The sequence below is a fragment of the Castor canadensis genome, chromosome 10 (genome assembly GCF_047511655.1).
Source record: "Castor canadensis chromosome 10, mCasCan1.hap1v2, whole genome shotgun sequence".
Taxonomy (NCBI): domain Eukaryota; kingdom Metazoa; phylum Chordata; class Mammalia; order Rodentia; family Castoridae; genus Castor; species Castor canadensis.
This window is the reverse complement of record NC_133395.1, coordinates 1,310,775-1,334,496: the sequence shown is the minus strand read 5'-3', so window position 1 is coordinate 1,334,496 and position 23,722 is coordinate 1,310,775. Positions and strand designations below refer to the sequence as shown.

The window sequence follows — 23,722 nt, the reverse complement described above, 5'->3', positions numbered from 1 at the left end:
ACTTCTAAATAACTATGGGGGAGAGAGAGAGAGAGGGGGAGGGGGGAGGGAAGGAGGAAGGGAGGGAGAAAGAAAATATTCTATAGTAAAAATGAAATCACGGCACATAAAATTTGTGGAATGGAGACTCATTTAAAATCCATTGGCTCACCTTCCATTTCAAGAAAAAGGGAAACATTCAGAGTGGGCAGAAGGAAGGAAATAACACTCAGATGTCAGTGAAATACTGGGCAGAAAAATAATAAAGAGAATCAACAAGAGCTGCTTCTTTGAGATCAGTGAAGGTGATCAATCTCTATCCAGACCAACCAAGTAGAACAGCTAACCCTATCAGAAATGACAGCAGTAACGTGAACTTCTACAGACATTAAAGGAGTAAGAAAATACTACCGACAACACCACACCCACAAATTCAACGACTGAGATGACATCAACCATTTCTCTAAAAGACAAACGTGATCAAAACTCAGCCAAGAAAAACTGAAGACCATCTGAGTAACAAAACAAAGCAGGATTGTACTATCACGCAAAGTTTAAAGTAAGTCTTCAGACATTCATCCCGACATAACAAATGCTTGCATAAGGAAGTCTAGGAGGGAGAAGACGCCAACCTCCTGGGCAGAATCCCAAAACAGGCCCTTCGCCCTTGCAGAGGTGGAGCACAGCCAAGGCCACCATAGCCGTCCTTCTCCGGGAGGACTTCAGCCAGGGTCCAGACCGGGATACCAGTGCCTCCTGGACACTGTGATGGACATGCGTCTCGCCTCTGGTCTTCCTCCCCAAATCTTCCACCTTGTGCATCCTGAGAAGCGCATCAGACAACACCCATGGCCACTTTGAAAAGGCACTACCCAACAGAAATAAAACACAAGCCACAACAAAAATAGTAAGAGCAAACTGGTGGAATTTTAATCATGTTGTTTTATTTAGCCAAATATATACAAAATATTATCACTTCAACATGTAATCAGTATGAATAAAATATGGAAATACTTTGCATTCTTTTTCATATTAAATGTTTCAAAGTCGGAAGATACTTTGTACTTCACCACACATCTCATTCCAAGAGTTTGCCAGCACCTGAGGGGACAGGACAGACGGAGGACATGAGTGCCGCGGCCAGGGCTGACAGCTGGTGAGGCCTCTGTCACTTGTGGACAATGTAGACATGGCCTCCCCTAAGAGTCCTTTGTACTTACACCGACAACAGGAAAAACACGTGCCTTTCCCAACACTTTCGATGTATGGTGGCATTTGTCGGGTTTCCAATCCTACAGATTTTAGCTGTGGGAGACTGTCCTCACCGTGGACATGAATAAAAACCTCTATGCTGATAAGTGTAACATCTGGTAAATGTTCATATAAAAAAGATATACATAAAAGCCACACACGGGACACATTTGCAAGTCAACTACCTGATTAAAAAAACCTTATCCAGAGGTATGAAAAACTCTCAAAACCCAGTAAGAAAACAACCTAATAAAAATGGAACTATTTTGACAGGTGTTGTTCATGCTAAACACCATTGCACTAGCAAATGTAAGTTAAAACCACAACGACCTATCTGTAGGCACCAACTAAAGTGCCTGAGACCGAGGGGGCTGACCACCCTCAACACTGAGGGCAGTGAACCACTGCACACCCCACACCTTTGCTGAGAGTGAACTGGCTGAAGAGCCCCTTCCACAGCCTCCTGAACAGCTGAGCACAAACCATCACTGATGCGGCCGCTCTCCTAGGCATTTACTCAAGGGAAATGAAGGCATTTCTTCACCCAGACAGTGACTTGTGACAAGCATTTGCAGCAGCTCCATTGATAACATTAAAAAACTGGAAATATCCACAGTCAACCACAGGTGAATGGATAAGCAAAGTCTGATCGGTCACTGAGAAGGGACAACAAGGAAGTGCAGGAATGAACATCATACGGACAACATATGACATGAATCTCAAAACAACGATGCTTAGTGAAGAGGCCAGACAAACACAAAAGCAGAGGACAAGCAGAATTCCAGAAAATGTGAAAGGCATGTCAGGAAGATCAGTGGTCACCTGGAGATGGGGACAGTGGCCAGGGAAGGGGGTCACAAGGACACCTGTGGGACAATGCATGTACCTCCACCTGGACTGTGGACATGGCACAGGGCCATGTTCAACAAGCTGCAGACTTCAGCCATGGTGGCACACCCACATGGGACAAAATATCCAGGCTGGTGAGGCTGTGACCACACGTCTGCTTTCATGTGCTCTGTACATCTGGTTTAAACTGCTTACTGGCGTGCTGCGAGTTATTTGTAGGTTTTACTTCCATGTATAAAGGGCTGCTATAATTAAGAATTCAGACTTCATCACACTTGTAATTAGGTCTCAACTGTCCTAACATTACTTCTCACTGGGTAGCAGTTCATCTTACTCTGTCAACTCTGCCCTTACAGTGACCGTCCTCAGTGTCATGCTAACGAAAAGTTACAAGCCCTGAGATTATAAAAGCACTGCCTCATTTTTTTCCAGTAACTCTGGTTCTCCATATTTAAACTACTTAACATACCTGAATTTATTAAAGCGCTTAAATTTTTTCCCAGATGGCTTGCCTGACACCATTTATTTGCTGAATGCTCAGTCCCTCAACAATGGGCGCTGCTGATCGAGCTCCCATCCCGCTGGTGGCTCTGTTCCTGGACCACACCAGCTTACACACTACGTAAGCCTTAGGATATATTCCGATAAGTGGCTTGGCACTTTTTATTTTCTTTTATTCTTTTCCAAAAAGATAAAAACAAACTTCCTATAAGTTTTGAAATTGTTCACTATATTTGAACTCAACAGGAAATAACAGAAATGTATATTCCTACTATGTAATTTCATGACACTGCAAGCGACCTACATAAAAACACAATATGGCTAAAATTATATGCAGAGGACACTTTATAGTCAGAGATGAGAAGATAAATTCTATAAGCATTCATCACACAACAAACCAAGAGAAAGCTAGTAAATATAAGATAGCAATTAATAAGCAAAAAAAAAAAACTAAACTGTGTATCTCTAGTAAAATGACAACCACCAAGAAAGAGACAATTCTCGAAAGACCTAAACTGTAAGCAAAACTTCAATAAATGTGACCAGGAAGAAAAAAGAGAAAATATACATATGAAATATTAAGAATGAAGACCTTCTGGTGCTCAGCCCAGGCTGTGTTGTTACACTGACCATAGAAAGAGGCAAAGTAAACCTACCCCATGCCCTTGGCCAGGCCCTGTGCCAGGTCGCTACTGTGAACAGGGAGACACGGCAGGCGGGGGCCGTGGGGAGGAGGAGAAGACGAATGAAAAGAGACCAAGTGTGGTGACTCGCTCCTGTAATCCTTACTCAGGAAGCAGAGATTGGGAAGATTTCAAGGTCAGCCTGGGCAAAAAGTTAGTAAGACTCCATCTTCACCAGTAAGTTGGAAGTGGTGGAGCACACCTGTCATCACAACCACATGGAGCGTAAATAGAAGGATCACAGTCCAAGCTAACAGGGCGAAAGACTGTGAAACCCTATTTGAAAAATAACTGAAGCAAAATGGGCTGGATCACGTGGCCCAAGTGGTAGAGCACCTGCCTAACAGATGTGAGGCACCAAGTTCAAACCTCAGTAACAACACACAAACACACACACAAAGAAAGGAGCTGGGTGTGTGGTGGCACTTGCCTAGAATCCCAGCAGTCAGGAGGATGCGGAGTTTGAGGCCAGCCTGGGCTACCTAGCATGAATGTGTCTCAAAAATCAAAAAACCAAAACAATACAACACGTGACTATTTTAAAAATTATAAAAGCATCTGTGTAAAAATGCCAACAAATTTGAAAGCCTAAATGAAATGCATAGTATCCAAAAAATAAAAATGACTAAATTACCTCAGAATTAGGGTACCTATGTTGTTTGAAATCTACCCAGTAAGATGGTGCCAGTGGTTCATACCCCATCAACATCAAGCAGGATCACTAGCATCAGTATCTCTCTGCAAGTGGCAAGAGGTCTCAGAGAGGGTGGAAGCTCCTCTAACCAGTCCTCCTCCTCCTCCTTTCTTCCCCCAAGTCAGATCACAGCAGACCCCTGCCCCCTCCAGTCTGAGTTTGCCTGATACAAAAACAACCAAGCTCGGCCTACCACCTGTGTATTGGATCCCTTTCTCCCAGCTGACACACACACACCTGCTGTTTCCCAGCTCTAAGCTCCTGCATGCTGCTCGTAGCCCCCACATCCCCACATCCCCTCATCACAGCCACTAACAGAAGGCTCAGCTGTGCTCATGGGGTCACCTCGCCCTGAGTTAGACACCGTTACAACAGCAGATAGGCATGGTTTGTCCTTACCACTTAAAACTGAAGCTCTGAAACCAAATACAATGCCAGCAGCCAGGTCACACTGGAGCACAGGTTAATCCAGAGGGCAGTGGTCAGCGCACAAGGCCAGGCCATCTGCACCACCAGCTTTGGGCCTTGAGAGCAATTTTAGGACCTGCTTGTGTGCTCTTTTCCTACAAGTGTCACTTCAGGTTAGTCATGCCCTTCTGCCCTGATTTTAGTGTGTGTGGACACATTCTTGAGAAACCTGACACCATCCTCCTGCTGGTGACAGTAGGTAAGGGCGTCACACCTCTCAGGTCACAGGGCAAGGGAAGCAGCCCTGCCACTGAGGACAGTGTGCCTTCACCAGTCACTGAGCTCCCCAGGAGGGCCCAGAGGTGTCCTCACTGGCTTATGTGGGCTGCCCAGGGCCACAGGACTAACTCTATCGGAACACAGGCACATCCTCGAAGCACCTCCTCACACCAGGCCCTCCACACAGAACATCCCTCATCATGGCTTCCTGAAAAAGGCCCACTCCCAAGCCACATGGCCTCCACCTCGAAATGCTTCCTACCCTGCCACTGACCCTCCAGTAGCTAGTAATTTGTACCTCAGTAAAACTGAGTGGGCCATTAGCACAAACACCCATCCAAGACAGCGATCTTTTCTGAGGGATCCCCAGACCCCGCCAGGCCACGGCTCAGGACAGGAGGCTCCTGCTTGGAGGCTCCCGCCTCCACCTCCTTTGGCTCTAGTCTGACTGCCGACAACACTTGGGCTCAAATGGAGTTTCAATCCCTAAAGCCAAGTGGAGTCTTCCAGAGTGGCTTCCACTGAGGATTAATCCTAGAAGCAATGCTTCCAATAACCCAGGACAGGAGCGGGCTCCGTGGTCACTAGCACTGGACAGTTCTCCTGAGACACACGAGACACCAGAATTCCCAGGACACCTTGTAGAACAGAAACTTGCTTCAGTTTCTGGTTTGCAAATTTTTAAACTAAAAATAAATCTATAGCCTAAGAACGTCTGGCTTCACCATGGACTCATTTTGCATTGCCAGGACTCCACGGTGACCTGTGATTTCAAAGCGTGGCCACAGCTCAAGGAATCAGAGGTGGCCGTCAGACAGTGAGTGCTGGGACTCCCCCTGGCTCCATGCTGAGAGTCGCACCAGGACTAATTTCTTGGTGTCACAAATGAAATAATTCCCACTGTGACACATGAAACCCAATGCAAGCATCACCCCAGACCTGGCAAGTGAACTGTCTTGTCACAGGCTATCAGGAAATAGCGGTGCACCTGAAAGAACTGTTTAATCTCAAAGTTCTCATCTTTATGACATAAGAAAGGCAGATTTATGTGACCCAATGTAACATATTTACAAAACAGCTCCGCCAGCATCTGGTGAGTGGTATAAATATTTACAATGAAAAAGCAGGCAAGGAGAAGAAATCCTGTTGTTCAAGTCGGCTTCTTTCAACGCTTGTCAGAGATTGAAAATAACACTCGGTTCACGTCTAAGTCATTCTTATTCTCACACTGCTTCACCTGGTGGTTTCCAGAAATCTGGGTTGCACTGTTTAAGGGTGTTTCTCTTCTACATGGCTATTTTTTTTCTGTACTGTTTACAAGTTATCCGAAATAGTAAACTAAATATGAAAATGTAAACTTTGGAAGAAGAGAACGTAAGAACCATGAAGGCGAGGCGTTGAGAAATGTCCTCCCGTGGGTCAGTACATTACAACACCAAACAAAAATAAAATAGGATGCTCTCAGTGTCTCCTTAAGCGGGAACAACGGCATCATGGCAAAAAAAAGTCCTCTAAAGAGGATTTTAAAAAATCGCAGATGTTACCATCTTAACTTATGAAGACACCACTGCCCGAGTTTTTGCTAAAAGGAAGCTGTTTTGTTTTTTTAAAGTGACAACTATGAACTACGTCATGGAGAACTTAAGAAGCCTGACATCACAGTGTCTCCTGACATGAAGACTTTCAGGAGGAATCTGAACAGCACGAGCCAGCCTGTTTAGCTTAGCGACATCACAGACATTCAACTCCAGTGTATAAAACATGACTTTAATTCTACCAGACGCCATGCCACTGAAACACTGCAGGCCTCCTGGGCAGACAGGTGACCAAATGCAGCGTGCCAGCTGCCTGGAGGCTCTGAATGTGAACCGATGTCTGATAATGCTAGCAACAGCAGCATCTGCGGCGCCTTGGGACACAGTGCTTCACGTGTGGGAGCTACGCCGCCCTCTGGTGCCCAGAGACACACGGAGCCTGGGCTCTCTGGCTTTATAATGTTCGTTGAAGTCCAACCTGAAGCTAAGAAACCGCAGACTTTCATCGGAGCTGGTCGTCAATGATACCAAAAACTGCTGCACAATACCCTAAAAAGAAACAACAGAACAAAGTATTCATTTCTAAAAAGAACCAGCCACACACTCACCCCTCCCAATCCCCTCTGGGTTTGTTCTCCTTCCAACCCTCAAGCCTTTAACAGACACCTGCCAGGCAGGTGTGCAGGAAACAGAGCCTGGAACCCTGGCAACGCTCAGCCAATGCTGCACACACCAGGAGGAACTACTGTGCTCTAAACACAACTGAGCGAAGCAAGCATCCTAGGATTCTGGGAAGCAGGAACTGGCCAGCTGACCCGCCCCATCTGCCCTTCAGCTCCACAAGAACAAGTAAGGCAACTGATGCTAAAATAGCCAATTCTTTTGTATTCCGAAAACAAAAGTTGCTGCACTGCTCATCTCTCACACTTTGTGAGGTGCCCTCAATCATCATCCTCCACCCCAAGGGAAGATCATGGAAGCATGAGAACTGGATCCAAGCTTAGAACCAAAAGGCAGGCCTTCCTGGAGAGGTTTAGGACGGCCTGGCTACTATGAGCACATTATCAGAAGGATTTTATAAAGAAGTTCACTGAGATGTTAAGATGACAAGATGACTGTCTATTCAGGGCTCAGAGTCACTCAGCAAGCACACTCCATCCCGTGCAGTCCACAGCTGGCTTCCCTGTCAGCACACCCACATCTGCTCCAGGACACTGCTGCTCATCTCGTCACTCTGGCAGCCCTGGAGAAGTCCTCCTCCACAGAGGAAGGACCTCCTTGATCGCTACAGGCTCACTAGCCGCCTCTCCCTCTCTTTCGGTAACCTGACTGCCATGTGCGTGCAATCAGCTTGCATTTCCATGGTGAGGATGGGAGCCCCTCAGGAATTAAACTGCCAAATCTAGACAGTGGCTTCCTGTAAGCAATGAACTGGAATCACCATGTATGAAACTAGCTCCAAGCAGGCATGATGAGCAGATCTGCAGAGAGCAGAGGTTCTGCGGTAAGAAGCACTGAATGGCCACAATGGATGGACACTGCAATTTGAGTAAAACGGGACTGCGCTAAGATTACTCCCAGAAATGTATCAACTCCATCAGGGAACTATAAACCAGAAAGTCATACAAATGAGCACCAGGCAAATTTTTGGAATTACACATTACTACTTCGTAGCTACACAACGGTTCAGAGTATGGACCTAACCACCAGCTTCCATTATTACAATCAGGAATACTCCACACACAGCACAGGGTCACGAAGATATTCCAGGTCAGACACCCACAAGGTACAGTATTTCTGTACTGAACAGTCATAAACATCACTTTTGAAACAAGCCAATGAAGACCACCTGTCAAAGAGGCAAACATTCCCCTTATTTATGAGGAAAATGTAAAATTAAAAACCATGAGACCCTAAAAGCAAACTAGGGAACAGGGCAGGTGACATTCCACTGGAACCATGAGGCCCCACCAGCATATGGAACCAGGGTTTCAAAGGCTTGGGGTCAGTGCTTGGTGTCTCCTTCCAATCAGTTACCACAACTGAATGGAAGAACAAGACATGGGCCACAAAATGCAAACATGGGCAGAGCACATCAGCCTCCCTCTCTCAGCCAGTTCCAATATGTGCACGTGTACAAGGGTGCACGTGTCTGCAAGGGTCAGAAGCAGGAGCTGCTGTCCCACTGTGACTGACAGCACAGCCACCTGGAGCCTGAAATGCTGCAGCCCCACACCCACACCTGTCGGGTTCTCTTCCTGGCGGCCCGGCTGCCCTGAGATGAACACAGGCAGGCAGCGTCTACTGAGGGGTCCACCTGCTCCTCAAGGGCTCCCCAGTGCCCCCGATGCCCAGTACCCACATCTACTCAAGTGCAAGGTGGCTTGTTCTCCAACACGCACCTGGTAGAAGTGTGTTAATATCCGCAACTGTGAACACATTTTTGGTATGGATTCTTGAAATTCTCGGATCCTCCTGTTCTCTTCCTCCTCCTCTGCCGCTGTCACTCCCCACTGGCCCTGAAGAACCAGCAGTACCAAATTTAATTTTCTGACACGTCACTGTTTTTAAAAACTATGGCACTGTGCTGTTCAACACATAGCAATCTGTTACTCACTCCAAGTGGACCAGTCTTTCATGACAACAGCGCTGTAGTGACCAGCTGCATCTGCATCACTTTGCTCATGTTTGTTATTCAAACAAACGGAAGAGGAGAAGCAGTGGGTTCCAGCGCCCCATAATCCTCACACCCTCAACCCCAGTGGGAATACTCTGACTGTCTTCCTGACACTGTCCATCTGCTTCTACAGAGCATTTCCAGTCATGGTGAATCTGACTGAATCCTTTTTAGCAGCGTAAACAGGAATCACGGAATTCCTATCAATTAACATGGTGAACTCCTGCATTCCTGACACAAACCTGAAACTTGGTAAATGCCTCAATTTATGTAGATGTTCACTCACACTGCATCTAGGATTTTTCTGTCCATACTTATTACCACGTTTGTTCGTTTTTGAGTTTTAATATCAGACCACAGCAAATATAGAAATCCCATAAACAGACAAACTTGCCTGGTCTTCCTAATTCCAGATCATTGTCAAGAGCATGCCTTAGGAAGGCAACTTGGAACTATCTCTCAGCGCAGAAACCTGGTTCATGAATTTTCAAGGTAAGTCCTGGTGTCTGAGCTCCCAGCTTCCAGTTGCAGTGATCCGGTGCTGAGCCACTCCGGAGACCCCAATACAGACAAGGCCTCCCTCCACACTGAGATCTGAGACCTTGTGAACACTCCTGACCTTACTTATGTTTTCAACATGGCGGTGATGGTGAGAGGGGCCACTCCATCTTTAAAGCACTCAAACTTCTGCGTCGGCTTGTGACCCTGAGCAGGAAAGTGATCTGCGGCCCTATGTCCGCTGTGGCAAGACCCAAGTTCACAGCTGAAATGATAAGCACCAGTATAAAGCCATACCTCAGGTTCACGCTGCTTCTTCTTCTCCTCAAACTGCAGTCGTCTCTGAAGTTCTTCCAGAGCAGCTCTGTAGATTGCATCTTGTGTGTTCTGAAGTTCAATAATTTGATCAAACACAGCTCTGAGTTGGTTTAAGAGTACCTGAAAACATATGAGCATGTTTTTAATGACTAGAACCTCAACATACTTACGGAGTATTTAAAATGAAGTCTTTCTAATTAGAAAAGACATTTGTCAGTTTGTCTCCTCTAAATCACGCTGGAATCTGGTCCCCACTGTGACAGTGGTGAGACCTTGAGAGGTGTTTGGATCATGAGTTCCTTCCACCCTCACAATGGGATTGATGCTGCTCTCTGGGGAGCAGTGGATCCTACAGGCGGGAGTCCTCACTCTCACAAGTGGGCTGTTCTAAAGCAAGACCACCCTCATGTTCTGACTCTCCCACACATGGCCACTTGTTGTAATGTAGCACGAGCCTACACCAGAAGCCAAGCAGGACACGCAGCCTCCAGAACCATGAGTCAAAACAAACCTCTGTTCTTATAAACCATCCAGTCTCAGGTATTCTGTTTCAGCAACAGAAAACTGACAAAAGCGATACAATAAAGTAACACGAGTCAAATTCTCAGTTTTTTAACTATTCACAGATGCCCAGCATTTACTGAACACCTAGTTCTAAACAGCATTGGACAAAGGGCTGGCAAGATACTATAATGCTATACTTACTGCCTTCTATGACTTAAAAATGGTTTGTCCCCCTAAATGTGTGTGTAGGAGGCCTGGCACCCAGCTTAACAGTGCTGAGAAGTGCTGTAACTTTTATGAGGTGATCAGGCTCTGAAGGGGATTAGTTACGGAGGGAGTGAGCCTGTTCAAAGTATACCGTACACGTGTATAGAATTATCACAATGAAATCCCCCATGTTATCATGTACACTAATTCAAAAATTAAACTAAAAAAAAAAGTTGGTTAGTCTTTCTTGTGAGACCGGACCCGTTGTCACAGGAGCAGGTTATTGGAGAGCGCAGCTCCTCTGACCTGAGGGAAAGCAGCACTTGGCCCGTCCCACAAGCTGAGCCCATGTGGGCAACCATGCTCTTAGATTCCCAAATTTGCGAGCTAATTAAACTTTTCTAACTAACCATCCAGTCCCAGGCACGGTGGCAGCAACAGGCCGCATAACAGGCCGCAAGAGCTGTGTGTGAGACTGACGATGTAACGTCAGGCTCTCTATGCAAGCATCCTCCAGTTCTCACAGCACCCCGCAAAAATGAAGTCCTGCCCGAATTTTAAAGTCAGAAAATAAGCAGCTGAGTCAGTGGAATTCTTCTAAAGATTCACAAAGAATAGGAAAGCACCTTTTTTTTTGGAAATATATCAAAACCAGATATGGAAACTAAGAGAAAAGAAATTCTTAGTAAAATGTTAAAAGCAAACTTGGCAAGCTTTTAAAAAAAAAAACTGGCTATGAAATTTGTTTTAGGAATTTAAGGATGGTCACACAACAACAGAAAAACGTGGCAGATGAGGGGAAGGAGCCAGAGAACTGATTTCCTTCCTCCATCCTTCACTCCCGCTTATTTTTTCCTTTTTGATAGTCCTAAGGATTGAACCCAGGGCCTCATGCTTAGTAGGCAAACACCCTACCTCTTGCACACATACCCACTCTTTTGTTTGTATTTTGATTTTGAGATAGGGTCCCACTACCTTTGCCTGGACTGGACTCAAACTTGTGATTCTCCTGCCTCTGCCTCCAAGAAGCTGGGATTGCAGGCATGTTCCAGCATACACAGTTTGTTTTCATTTTCCGTAAGGCTTTACTGTTTGCTTTTTTCTCTATTGCAATCATGTACTAAACAATTTATTGTTTGGAACAATGAATTACCATCCAGGTGACTAAATGATATGCACTAAAGCAAACGGTTAGCTCAGGGGGTCACACACTGAGGTCACACCTCAACTTACATGGTGTGTAAAACATACACACCTGCAACTTTAAAGTTACGTATATCAGAACAGCCTTGGTTTTTATAGAAAGCCATATAATGAAACTATTACACTTAAAGTTATTTGTCAATAACAAATTGCTTTAATTTGGTTTATATAATGTGTTTCTTTCTTTAAAAACAAACAAATAACCTATAGAGCCAGGTGTGCACACCTGTAATCCCAGCACTCAGGAGGAGGATCTTGAGCTCCAGGCCAGACTGGGCTACACAGTGAGAACTTCCTCAAAAAAAAAAATTCCCTCCAAAAAACCAAAAAGTCTAGCTATTATTTTAAACCAATTATCAAACTAAGCCTCAGAAAAGGCAGGATTTCAGAAGAAGGAAGCCTTTGGCAGGGCTCCATAATGAAGCGATGGGGACCAGAAGCAAGAACTGTTTGCTACAGACTCTCCTATCTCCAAGTGGGCTAGGCCCTGGGTCACAGTGCCTGGGAGGCTGCTGTTTGCCACAGTCAGACAGCATGTGTGTGGCCCTGAGTGGTACTGTCTGCTGAAAAGCATTAAATCTAAATCTAGTAGACTTGTGTAACTGTCCTCCATCTGTAAAATGCACGTGCCCACACAAATGTGCACACTGGCACACAATTTCACTTGCTTAGCAGCTAAACCTCGATGACAGTTACCATGGTAAACATTTTCCACAACCCATGCAACTTGATTCTCACAAACCTGCTAGACAGAGACCAATATATGCCCCCTTCAAAACAGGGGCTATGAGGTGGAACTCAAGCCTGGGTCTATCACATGCAGAGCTGCTACCTCTGACGCTAGTGACTTTGCCGTAGGGACAGGCACACCTGGCCTAAGAACCATGGGCTGTTACTACATCTGATTACCAGATGTAGAGTCCTGAGGATGCTGAACAGACACACTGCCAACCTCACACTTTGAAGCCCCTGCAGTGCAGCCTGGTGTGGACTAGGCCTAGTAACAGGAAGGAAGGCAAAAGGCCCTCTGACTGCTTCAAATGTTCACTTCCCTAAAGGAAAAGCGTGTCAACTAAAAGCCTAAGTCCATGGGAATGCCCCAGGTTTACCTGATAAAGAGTCTATTTTCAAATGCACATAGCCAGATACTACTGACTTAATGAAGGTAAAATGTACCTGGGTTAAGAAAATGGAGACAGGGCTGGGTAAAGCACCTGTGTAGTGTACACAGCACGGGAGCAGCGAGGGGAGAACCAGGACTCTAGTTTTACTCTTTAAATGTTTGGTCTCTCTCAAGACCATCACTTGTGATGGATTTTCCCACTCCACCCCACAATAGGGCATTACCACTTCCCCCGTTTTCACATCCATCTCAGGCATTTAGAGCACATCCTGGGTGTGCCGTTTTGTTCCAATTCTGTTCAGAAACAGCGAACCTTCTCATGAGACTTAATACACCTGTCTTAGTTATTACCAACGTGGCTGCATCGGGCAATCTGTAACTCTCCAATTGACGGAAACCCAGGAAAGGCAGCTTATGATGTGAGTTTCTGGTTTCTAAATGCCTTACCCTGGAGTCCCCGTCCAGCAGACAGCGGGAGGTGATGGTGTCCAGAAAGGCCTCGTGTGCTGCAATAATGTGGTCCAAGTCCTGGGCCTGCCGCACTCTGTTCCAAAGCTCATCCCATGAGCACTCAAGCACCTGGGAAGGATGAGTGGAGGCTGTCCCACTGGGAAGTTCCTGTGGGACTACTGAGCTGCACTGAACTCAGAGGGTTGCCGTACCTCGAATGTGATGTAATACTGCATCTGATGAATGAAGTGCACCATCTCCGAGGCCAGAATGTGACACTGGTGTAGCACCCCAGAGAACTCTGCAAGAAAGGCAAGGTGACATCAGCAAGGAAGCACTCTTGCTTTTCCACTTGCAAGCCAGCGTTTGAAAAGCTCTAGAGCTCCAAACATCTGACCCTTCAGCAGGAAATGAGATCTCCACCACCAACCTGTGCTCTTCAAGTAAACAAGGTCCCAGCTACAGAAGTCAGTAGTATATTATGTTACCAGATATAAGGACCTAAAGAGGAATGGCATGAAACAAAATACAATCATATCTAAAAGGTAAATACAAATATTTTATTTTACAAAGACACCGCATCATGGAGTAAACACAAGCTCTATTTTATGGCTTCTTTATAAATTAGTCCACCTCTTGTGTGTAAAACACTTTCTGTCCCTAGCTGTCTGGAGACAAAAGGCACTTCTTTAAGAACCTGCTGTGGCCTTGTCAGCCGCAAGGAAAGTAAACCCATGGAGGCATTAAGGCAAGGCCAGACTGCTGTGTGCTCAGAGAACACAGACCTCAAAGGGCTGGAAGGTCACCAGGGACCTGCTCTCTGTGCTCACTGTTAACTTTCTGTTCAAAGATGACATGGGAATATTCTCACACTAATGTACGTGATGTTCAACTCAGAGGCAGGATCATCAGTGGAATGACTACAAGATGACAATTACCTGGTCACACTGAACAGTCTGTTACCTCTCTAATGCCGTCAATCAGCAGCCTTGATAAGCAGAGATTTATTAGGCAGACAGTCAAGAATACAGCCCTGCCCCTTTTTAAGAGAGACACGAGGAAGTGGAACATTAAAGTGTACAAAAAGTAACAGTGTCGATGTGCACTTTCTTTCATGTTGAGATGAGGTCATTAGGGTGGGCTCTCATCTTTTTGTTCTCATTTAAAAAAAACACTCAGGGCAAATACGTTCATGTAACAGCAGTGCAAAGACTGGAGGATGATGCACCCAGAGGAGGCAGAACTCCTGTAGACACCAGCCACTGGAAGAGGCAAGGATCCTCACACAAGTTTCAGAGTGAGCAATCAGGGCCTGGCTGCACCTTCCCTTTGTACTTCTGGCCTCCAGACCTGGGATACAGCGACGTCTGTTGCTCTGAGTGACACAGTTATGGTGCTTCACTGCAGCAGCCCTGGGAAATGAGCACCCAGGTCACCAACTTTGCCTCCAAACACTAAGGTTAGGTGCACTGGGGGGCATTCTGCTGTTATGACCTAATGTGCCCCTTTGTGAGGAGAGACAAGGAGGAGCAGTGGCCGCTCTCTGTCAAATTCTCCGAGCCTCAAGAAGGAAAGCAACTACCAGGGGCACTGGCATTCGCCCTGCCCAGGGCTCTCCACAGCTGTACCTGAGTCTGTCTCCTCTGCTGACCCCTCATCTTCATGCTCTGTGCCACACCACCCAGGCCATGGTGCCCTGTGCAAGCAGAGGTTCACATCACCATCACCTGGAGCTTCTCCAACCACCCCGTATGATGGGGACAAGGCAGGTCCCACTGGCCCTGGAGCTTTCCTAACCCACATCTGCCAGAGGCCTCCTCCTTTTCCTCCCATAGTATTTCATCTTTTCTGAGCAAACAACTTAGGAAGGTATACATATTCTAAGTGCCTATGTCAACATGTCTTACCCCACTAGGCAATATTCCTGAGCCAGGGAGCTTATCCATGATTGGAAACCAGCAACAGCTGGCACCAAGAGGACCCTCAATAGGCATACACTGAGTGGATGGGGACCTAGATCTCAGACCGGGTTCATCTACACTCACCAGTGCTCAAATCCACATCCTGTCAAACAGTTTCCATGACCAGGCCAAGTTAGCGAATGCTAACACAGGTTCTTTCTTTCCCACATTTTTCTTTCTAGGAAAACTGCCATCTCTCCATGTGTCTAACAGGAGCCCAGAGGACAAGTTCTTCTAACACCAGGCCTAACCATGAGGTCACTGCCTGCTGGAAGTGAATCTGAAGACCCAGTACCTGCTCTGTGCCCTGGCAGGAGTTAGTAAGGACTCTGCACAGTAACTTCTGAACTCTAGCTGCTTTCAGGTTCTGAAACTTTAACATGTACAAACTTCATTCACAAGGCACAACTCATTCCTTTAATCCCTGAAAACACAGCTCATGCCTGAAACTCCCCTTGGCTCTCCCACCCTGAAAACACATGCAAAATTATGCTTAGGGGTAGTGGAGTGGCTCAAGGGGTAGAGTGTCTGCCTAACAAGCAGGACGCCCTGAGTTCAAATCTCAGTATCACCAAAAAATTTAAATACATACATGCTTAAAATGTTTTTATGGTTGCCCCACAAACAACTGGCACAGAGATGCAATAAACACATGAAGTGCACTTTGCCAGGTTACACCTGCAGCTCACTTAGAACCTTAGATCTAGTCCTCGCTCTTTGCCGCCCTCTAACGGCTATGGGAAGAATTTCATGTGACCTGTACACAGCAGCTCTGTATGTTGTCCAAGCACCTCAGCCAGAAGCACCTGTACCAGGAAATGCGCTATAGACAGCACTGAGTGCTGCCCTGAAGCGTCAGAATTCTGGAGGTTTTCTTTTGGGAGGCGGGGGGGGGGGGTATTGAGATTTGAACTCAAGACCTTACGCTTACTGAGCAGGCACAGTATCACTTTCTGCTGTTATTTTTCAAATAGGATCTTGTGTTTATGTCTAGGCTGGCCTGGACCACAGTCCTCCTATTTACCCTTTCTGCACAGCTGGCATGACAGGTGTGCACTACCATGCTCGGCTTTTATTAGTGAGATGGAGTCTCAAGAACTTTTTACCCAGGGTGGCCTGGAACTGCAATCCTCTCAATTTCCACCTCACAAGTAGTTAAGATTACAGGCCTGAATCAGCACACCCAGTCCTATCAGGTTCCTTTTTAAGAAATATCCTAGAACAGGTTCTCAGAGCTTTAGTATCTCCTCCCCAAGCCTGTATTTATACTCTCTTTAAGAGGGACTTGATCAAAGTTCCCACCCGATTTATTTTCTCAAGGCTATTGATTCAAGATACTTTAAGAACCAGGATTTGTCTGCATGCCTGTTTCTCTCCTAACACCATTCTGTGTGCCATGCATGACACCTCAAACATGGCTGCCCCCGCTCAGTGCTCTATACCGGCTGGGCACTGTTCTAAGGACTTCCACACAAACTTAATCCCGACAACCCTATTATCACCAGTCCCAACTCTTGGATGGGAAAACTGAGGCAGAAGATTAAGAAAACAAACCTAGGCTACACAGTTGGGTTGGCGCTAGCTCAGGCATGCAGGCATGCGCGCGCGTGCACACACACATACACACACACACACACACACACACACACACAGCAAACATGAAACAAGATAAACACACAAAAACATCTTAAAGAAGAAAACTTCAACTCATCGTTTAAGGTACCATCTCAAGTGTAAGGCGTCATTTTATGCATGTCACCACAAAGAAAACAGCTGCCTATTAGGTGGTAACAACTACACAGCAGGCCTGTGGCGTAAGTGATCTGCGGGGCCTGACCCTGTGTGACCCCATGGGCCTCAGCACCTGTGGCTTGCGTACACCATCCTTCCAGGTAGCACAAGGCACATGGTGCTCCTTTCTAAAGGGAAAAGTAGAATTCTGGCTATTTGCTTCACAAAGGCCCACTGCTGTTTCTACACCTTCCTGCAAACATGGCGACTTTTCCCTCCATAGGGAACCAGGAGGGAACCATGGTGTAGTCTTTCCAAAGGCAAGTGAGCACACCGTGAGGCATAAAGTACAGTCTGAGTGCACCAAGAAGAGCTGTGGCCACAGCTACACACATGTCCAGTACACCAGCCTCATCACTGTGGCCCGGCAGCTTCAGATGCACTCTGACAGGTTAGGACAGGAAAACAGTGCTCACCTTGGAAGTTAAAAGACAAGCAAAGGAACTCGGCATGAACTGTTAAACCTCCGTTTATCATTCTTTCTCAATATACAGTTGAGCCAACCTGACTTTCCCACTTTACTGGTTTTTTACTGTCAGTGCTAAGTGAGGACAGGAGTGCCAGCCACTGCAGCAGGTGAGGGGCAGAGTAGGCTGCCTCTTGGGTGCCCACTCTGACTTCCTCCCACTAGGCTTCCGTAGTGTGCGGATTAGAAAACTGACATGTGTGCCTTCATCTAGGTTTCTCAACAGCTCCAAGGCCAGATGGAACTTAGGTTCTTCCACACAGCTGAGCTCATAGGAAATGAGGCCCTAGCCTGTGACATCCATGTTCCATGCAGCTGTGGCAGGCACAAAGCAGGTCTTGATCCACCAATCCAGGCAGCGACACCTGCAGCTCAGGTGACAGGACTCTTGCCCTTAGGGATAGCTGTGCCCCAGACTAGCACCAGTCCCTTCAGTCTTCTCAACAACTCTATTAAGTACCCGATTTCCCGCATTCAGACTAAATGTTAGAGCCGTTCCTGACATCTTCCTTTCGTGTTAGCTAATTCTTGACTCATTTTCTTTCATTTTTATTTTCAAACAAACTTGAGAGTTAACCATTAAGCACAGACATGTAGTTATAGGCACCTGGGCCAGCCACTGCACAAGCTGGGCCTTGGACTGTTCTCCACTAGAAAAAAAGGAAATGTGACTGAGGTATCCACAGCACCCTCTACTGGGTAGCATCCTGCCTGGTTGGCCACTGGCCCCCAGGTGCACACAGAGGAGGAAAGACAGTCCCTCAGCAGGTGACAGGGTCTCTTTCCAGACACCAACTATCAGAAGCAGCATGGTTTCATTCAACAAGGTTAGAAAAGGTAGAGAAAAATCAGGACGTTTGATTATCATTTTAGTCTTTTGGTGAGAGACTGTACAAACTAATTTTAAATATTATCATCTACAATTCTTTTAACCAACAGAGTTCTATCATATTGAACAGTCAACATGAAACCACCACTGGCGAACGTCCCATCACCAACCACTTCAGAGTATTAACATTCTTTTGTGGCTGTCTGAAAACTCAGGGTCTAAACATTACCTTTTGTATCAACAAAGTAAACGTTGAAAGTAAGTAAATGTCTTAAAACCCAAAGGGAATGAAAGGAAATGTGATTTTTGGGTAGAACTTAGATGGGGACCTGTGCAAGCTTCATCTCACTATTTGTGAACGTGAGCACATTCTTCCTTTTCCTTGACAACATAAGAGCCCAGTCTCATATCCAATAAGGGCCAACGGGGCAGAAAAACCTTCATTTCCCCTTTATCAAAATCACAATTTACTTGAATGTTAATAGCCAACATTGACAAAAATACAGGAATAGAGCTGTGGTAATTGGGATGTACACTAAATTGGTACATGTTTCCTGTAAAGCAATCTGAAAATGTATACCAGAGTTAAAATAAAGATAGTAAACAAAAGAAAAACTGAAGTCAGCTCCACTTCCAGCTCATCTGAAGAAATAGTCAGGGTGACACATAAGGACACGCTCACAAAACTGTGTATGACATTCTTTATATAAGTGGAAACGTGGAGGGATAAAATGATACTGTGCCCAAGGCACGTATGACACAACGACAAATGTCCTGTAAGACATTTCGAAGGACCCAGTGATGCAATTAACTTGATATTCTCACATTCAAAGGAAACTGACCAGAGGCTTATAAGTTTTGTTCAAATAAAATACCAAACCCACTGGTGACCACTCCATACAATAAAAGAAAATCAAAGTCAGACACTGACAAGGCAATGTTCACATAAGAAGAATGGAACCCAACCACCAACACTTACCATACTCCAGAGCTAATGTGCAGGAAGACCAACACAGGGACAAAGTCTGCACTACCTCGAAGTGGTCTGAATCCAGAGCAAAGGCTGACTTCTAAAGCCAGCTGGTAACACTATTCTGACAGCTCTGTAAAGAATGCAGAGAAGGGAAAGTGCCAGAGGGAGCTCTGACAGCACATGTCTGTGACACGTGGTAAAAACCAAAGGGAAACAAAGGGGAAGGATGGGGACTGGCCATAACGGAGCCCTCACTAAGCCAGCCCATGCTGACAAATGGGTGGACACTGAAGGTGATGTCTACATCTATAACCATCACTAAGGACTTATCAGAAAACGTCCCCCACCCGCACTCCTCTCAGCTGCTTCACAGGACCCCTCCAACCAGGACTCTACAGAAAGTCCCACAGACACCCAGGACGACCTGCTCACTCCCGTAGCCACGGGCTTAGGCTGTGACGCTCTGTGAGCAGCTGCTCGGGAACTCTGGATGCTGCTTAGTAAGGAAGTAGGGATCATGAGCGCTTGTTGAAAACCTTTCTATTTGTAATAATTCTCACCACAGCACTGATCAAAGGGCATATGCACTCTGGTGGTTCTTTACACACGTTTACTAAACTACTTTCTCAAAGGTTTTGACCAAATTGATTCTGACATAAAGATTTTGCAACTATTCATAACTGAAGTCATTCAATATTTGTAACATTAAATAATCTTAACTATCTGATACCGAGACATTTTTATGTAATGTAAAACATTTCCATATCCTGGTTTTACGGACAAAATAAAACACAAAAGAAATTCCCAGAGAGAAAGGGCACTAGGCAAATATTAAATGAGCAGTGACTTATTAAATGCTTTTCCTTAAAAAATAGTCATTAAAATACACATGAACACTAGCAAAGCACAAATGTCGTTTTAAAAGGAACCTCGCATCTGAACAAAATCTGGTGTGACTCAAGTTTCTTTTCGTATGCACTGAAATCAAAACAAGCAATGCCACGAATTCCAAGTTCAGAACCGAACTGCGAGTCTCTTTCAGCTCATCGCTGCGCTCAGCCTGTGGCCAAGCCACCTGGCCGTTTCCGCCGGCTTTTACCTGGCATGCTCCGTAGCAGCCTGGCGTTGCACATGTGCCCCTTGCGGATGTCCGTGAGGATGTACTCCATGCGCTTGGCTCTCCACAGGAAGTTGAACGCTCTTAGGTAGTGGCTCATGCACTCTCGCGTGAACACCTGGAGGGACAGCAGAAGACAGGCATGGCACTCGGGAGGCCCAGTCTTGGCCTTCAGGCAGAAGCCAGTGAACAAACTTACCCAGGGCATTCTAAGTGGTATGCAAATAATATAGCACACACTTCAGGAGGAGGAGCGACTCAACAACCACACTGAGTATATGCCTAGCAGATTCACAGCAGCATGAGGCAGGTATTTTTATAAGCAACCCCACTGGGGTTGCAGGGCTGGAGGATATGGCTAGAAGGTGGTTCATCAGGACTTTAAACTCAGTCCAAACGTGGGTCTTTAACATAACCTCCCAACTTCCTGGGCACAAGGGCACGGGCAGCGGGAGGGCCTGCTTCTGTAATAACACCTCCAGGGGCCAGAGTAAGCCTCGCAGAGTCTCCCCTGAGGAGTCCTCAGCCCACCTTCACAGGTCTCCTTACACTTTTGAATACCTCTGTTCTGTGCCCACAGACACAGCTTCTGGAGCAGGTGACAAGCCCCATTGTGGAGACTGTGCCAGGTCTTCCTTCCCTGCCACCCCTCCCATACTGGCCAGGTTTTGCCAATTAAAATACAGGATGTCCAGTTAAATTTGAATGTCAGGTAAACCACAAGTAACCTGTTAGTGAAAGCATGTTCCATGCACATTTGGAGCAGGATTTTCTGTAAACTGCAGCACAATTCTGATATGAATACGAGTACAGCACAGATGAGGTCTGTGTCCACCCTCCACCAGATGACCAGTGTCCACCTTATGCCACAGCCACCTAGACAGACTTCCTGGCAGGCCCTGTCTTCAGCACCAGGACAAGGCCAGGCTCTGCAGTGAAGGGAGCACCCAACACTTCCCTAAACCCTCCCATCCCCAGGACACAGGCACACTTCCTTCCCAGAACCACCACTTCCTCCTTCCTCAGACACTTGGAACAGCACTGCTCCATCCCTGCAAAGACAGCATGCAGCTCTGTACTGCTGTATCTTGTTTTCTCATCTCATATATTCTGTGAGCATCCATTCACTCTTCCTATGCCACTCTGTACCAGAACCTGGTATATGCTCTGAAATGACGGGTGATCAAACATCTAAATAGGAGTGATTAGAAACTGCTTTAAAGGTACTCCAAATCAAACTCGAGTGCTTTGGAGATTATTAGATTTGCTGTGCTGCCCACACTATTAACAGTCTTAAAATTACAGAAATTAAGGGTGACCAGTTTAGATAATGTTATGAATAAATCAAATGATTCTTCACCATGCAAATGACATGTTACAGGGCAGGGGCCCTTTAAGGACCATGTTCCTGTATCACACTGAAGATTATCTGATATTTAAAAATTCAGCTAATCACAGCTCTTTAGGACATCAACTCTCTAAGAGGAAGACATACATGTTCTAATACATTTACTTGGGAGGAAATGTCGACCACACCACAGTTTTGCTAGCCATACTCAGATCACCTCCTACTGCAGAAACACTGACAAAGCTCCCGACACCTCATCTGAAACTGACCCCTAGATATCAGTGGCAGAAATGAACAGGTCTTCTTCCTGCCTGCTACAGAACAGCAGCCCTCACCCAGAATCAGGTCCTGCCACACGTCACAACCTCATGGCTCAGAACACCATCCACCTCCAGCTGGGGAGTCAACGCCAGGCAACCTCATGACACTGAATTCAGAGTGAAATAACATAACCGATTTTACCGGAAAGTTTAGGACTCCTTAAGAATAAGGTGAATTAGAAATATTTTAAATGTTTAATGAACTATATTTGGCTAATTTTTTTAGTAACCTGAGATTTTAATTTCACAATTTCTCAAATTAGACCTATCCAAAACTTTCATTGATAATTCATCACAGAAGCTAAAATTGCTGTTATACAAGACATAATTATATGACTATTACAAGATATGTACCCATTATAATTAAATTCTGTACAAAAGTGACAACTTCAATTAGTGAGAATAGAAAGGAAACAGGTAATTTAAAAGTTTAACAGGAAGGAAAAGCCATTTTCCTTCCAACCTTGACTCTAAATATTTTTTAAGATTACAGGCCTCCTTTCATCTTTCCAGTAACTTTTGTATATGACTGCATGCAATTTAATCTCTGATAAAAATTATTTAAATTTCTAACATGGGTTTGTTTAAGTCCTTACAATCATCCAGTTATGGTGATTTAGCCAAAAAAAAAAAAAACACACAAGACGAGAGAAGCTAACCTCAGAACTGGAGTGGCAGATGACAGACATGTAGGAGAATACTCCTCACACTCTGTCCCCAGGCTGAACTGCCTAACCAACAGACACAGGACTGTTTCCTCTCCTTTCTCCACCTGCAGCCGGGCCTGCAGCCGGGCCTGCAGCCAACAATGCCCTGAGCTGGCCTTCCCTGAGACTATGTGCCACAGCTACAGCTGTCCTAGATATGGTTTTACAAATAAACCTATGACACAAACTGCTTTACTTCATACCTAAGATTTTAACGATATTGCATGAGCAACGGTTTGTGTATTTGGCACACAACGCACAACCTCAACACTCTTAGTGAAGTGTGCAGTACTGTGAAATAATTAAATCACACTCACTTCACCTACATGAGGCACTTACGCTTTACTATGGTACATTGGCTTTTTGGTGCTGGGGACTGAGCCCAGAGTCTTGCTCATTCATATAGGCAAGCTCTGCCACAGAGCCACACTGCCAGCCTCTTTCTATGCATGAAAATGTGTAATGTACACAAACTAAATAAAGCAGATAATATGAAAGTTTCTAAATAACATGCTAAAATATCACATATTTGTTGTGCACTATAACTATTTAATATTGCTTAGGAAATAAAGGAGAAAAAGCTAATTTCAATATGACAAAAGATGAAAGATAAGACCAGCTATGCATTTACACTACAGTAGCTTTGATCTGGTGAATTAGGTCAAGCATGATAATTTATTAGTTAAAAAAAATTTTTTCCCAAAGCTATCAGTCCACAGTAGACAAGACAATTCAGTGGGTAGCAAATTTGTAAGCATGACTTCAATGGTAACATCCTATAGCAGATGTAATTTACACTGTGCAAGGAGAGGAAAAGCCATGACATCAGTCTGTAGGAAGCACTAAAGAAGAAATCTTAGAGCCAAACAAGGTTACTTCTTAACAAAATATTTCCCCAATAACTAAAATAAAATTTTTCTCCTCAGTATTTGAGATATAAAAATGACTGAAATAAGTTTAATGAGATATAATGGTCAAGGAGAATTTATTTAAGACAATAAATAATAAATTCTCTGAATAAAGAGAAAATGAGCCCCAGAAAGAGGCATTT

At 45.3% G+C, this 23,722-nt stretch overlaps 1 protein-coding gene and 1 pseudogene across 3 annotated transcripts in view; one reads left to right on the top strand and one right to left on the bottom strand.

Moving 5' to 3' along the window:
• Nucleotides 1-903: 903 nt before the first annotated feature.
• The window catches only part of Tubgcp3 (tubulin gamma complex component 3), a 65,864-nt gene continuing 43,045 nt past the window's right edge, over nucleotides 904-23,722 (bottom strand). For all 3 annotated transcript variants that reach the window (XM_020163775.2, XM_074042971.1, XM_074042970.1), the window contains 6 exons: nucleotides 20,279-20,414; nucleotides 13,372-13,460; nucleotides 13,157-13,288; nucleotides 9,652-9,792; nucleotides 8,582-8,698; nucleotides 904-6,728 (listed from right to left, as the gene is read on the bottom strand). In XM_020163775.2, the coding sequence (XP_020019364.1) occupies nucleotides 6,570-6,728; nucleotides 8,582-8,698; nucleotides 9,652-9,792; nucleotides 13,157-13,288; nucleotides 13,372-13,460; nucleotides 20,279-20,414 (774 nt within the window). In that variant the 3' untranslated portion in view covers nucleotides 904-6,569. The remainder of the gene's footprint in view (nucleotides 6,729-8,581; nucleotides 8,699-9,651; nucleotides 9,793-13,156; nucleotides 13,289-13,371; nucleotides 13,461-20,278; nucleotides 20,415-23,722) is intronic.
• On the top strand, nucleotides 3,170-3,292 carry LOC141413225 (small nucleolar RNA SNORA51; annotated as a pseudogene).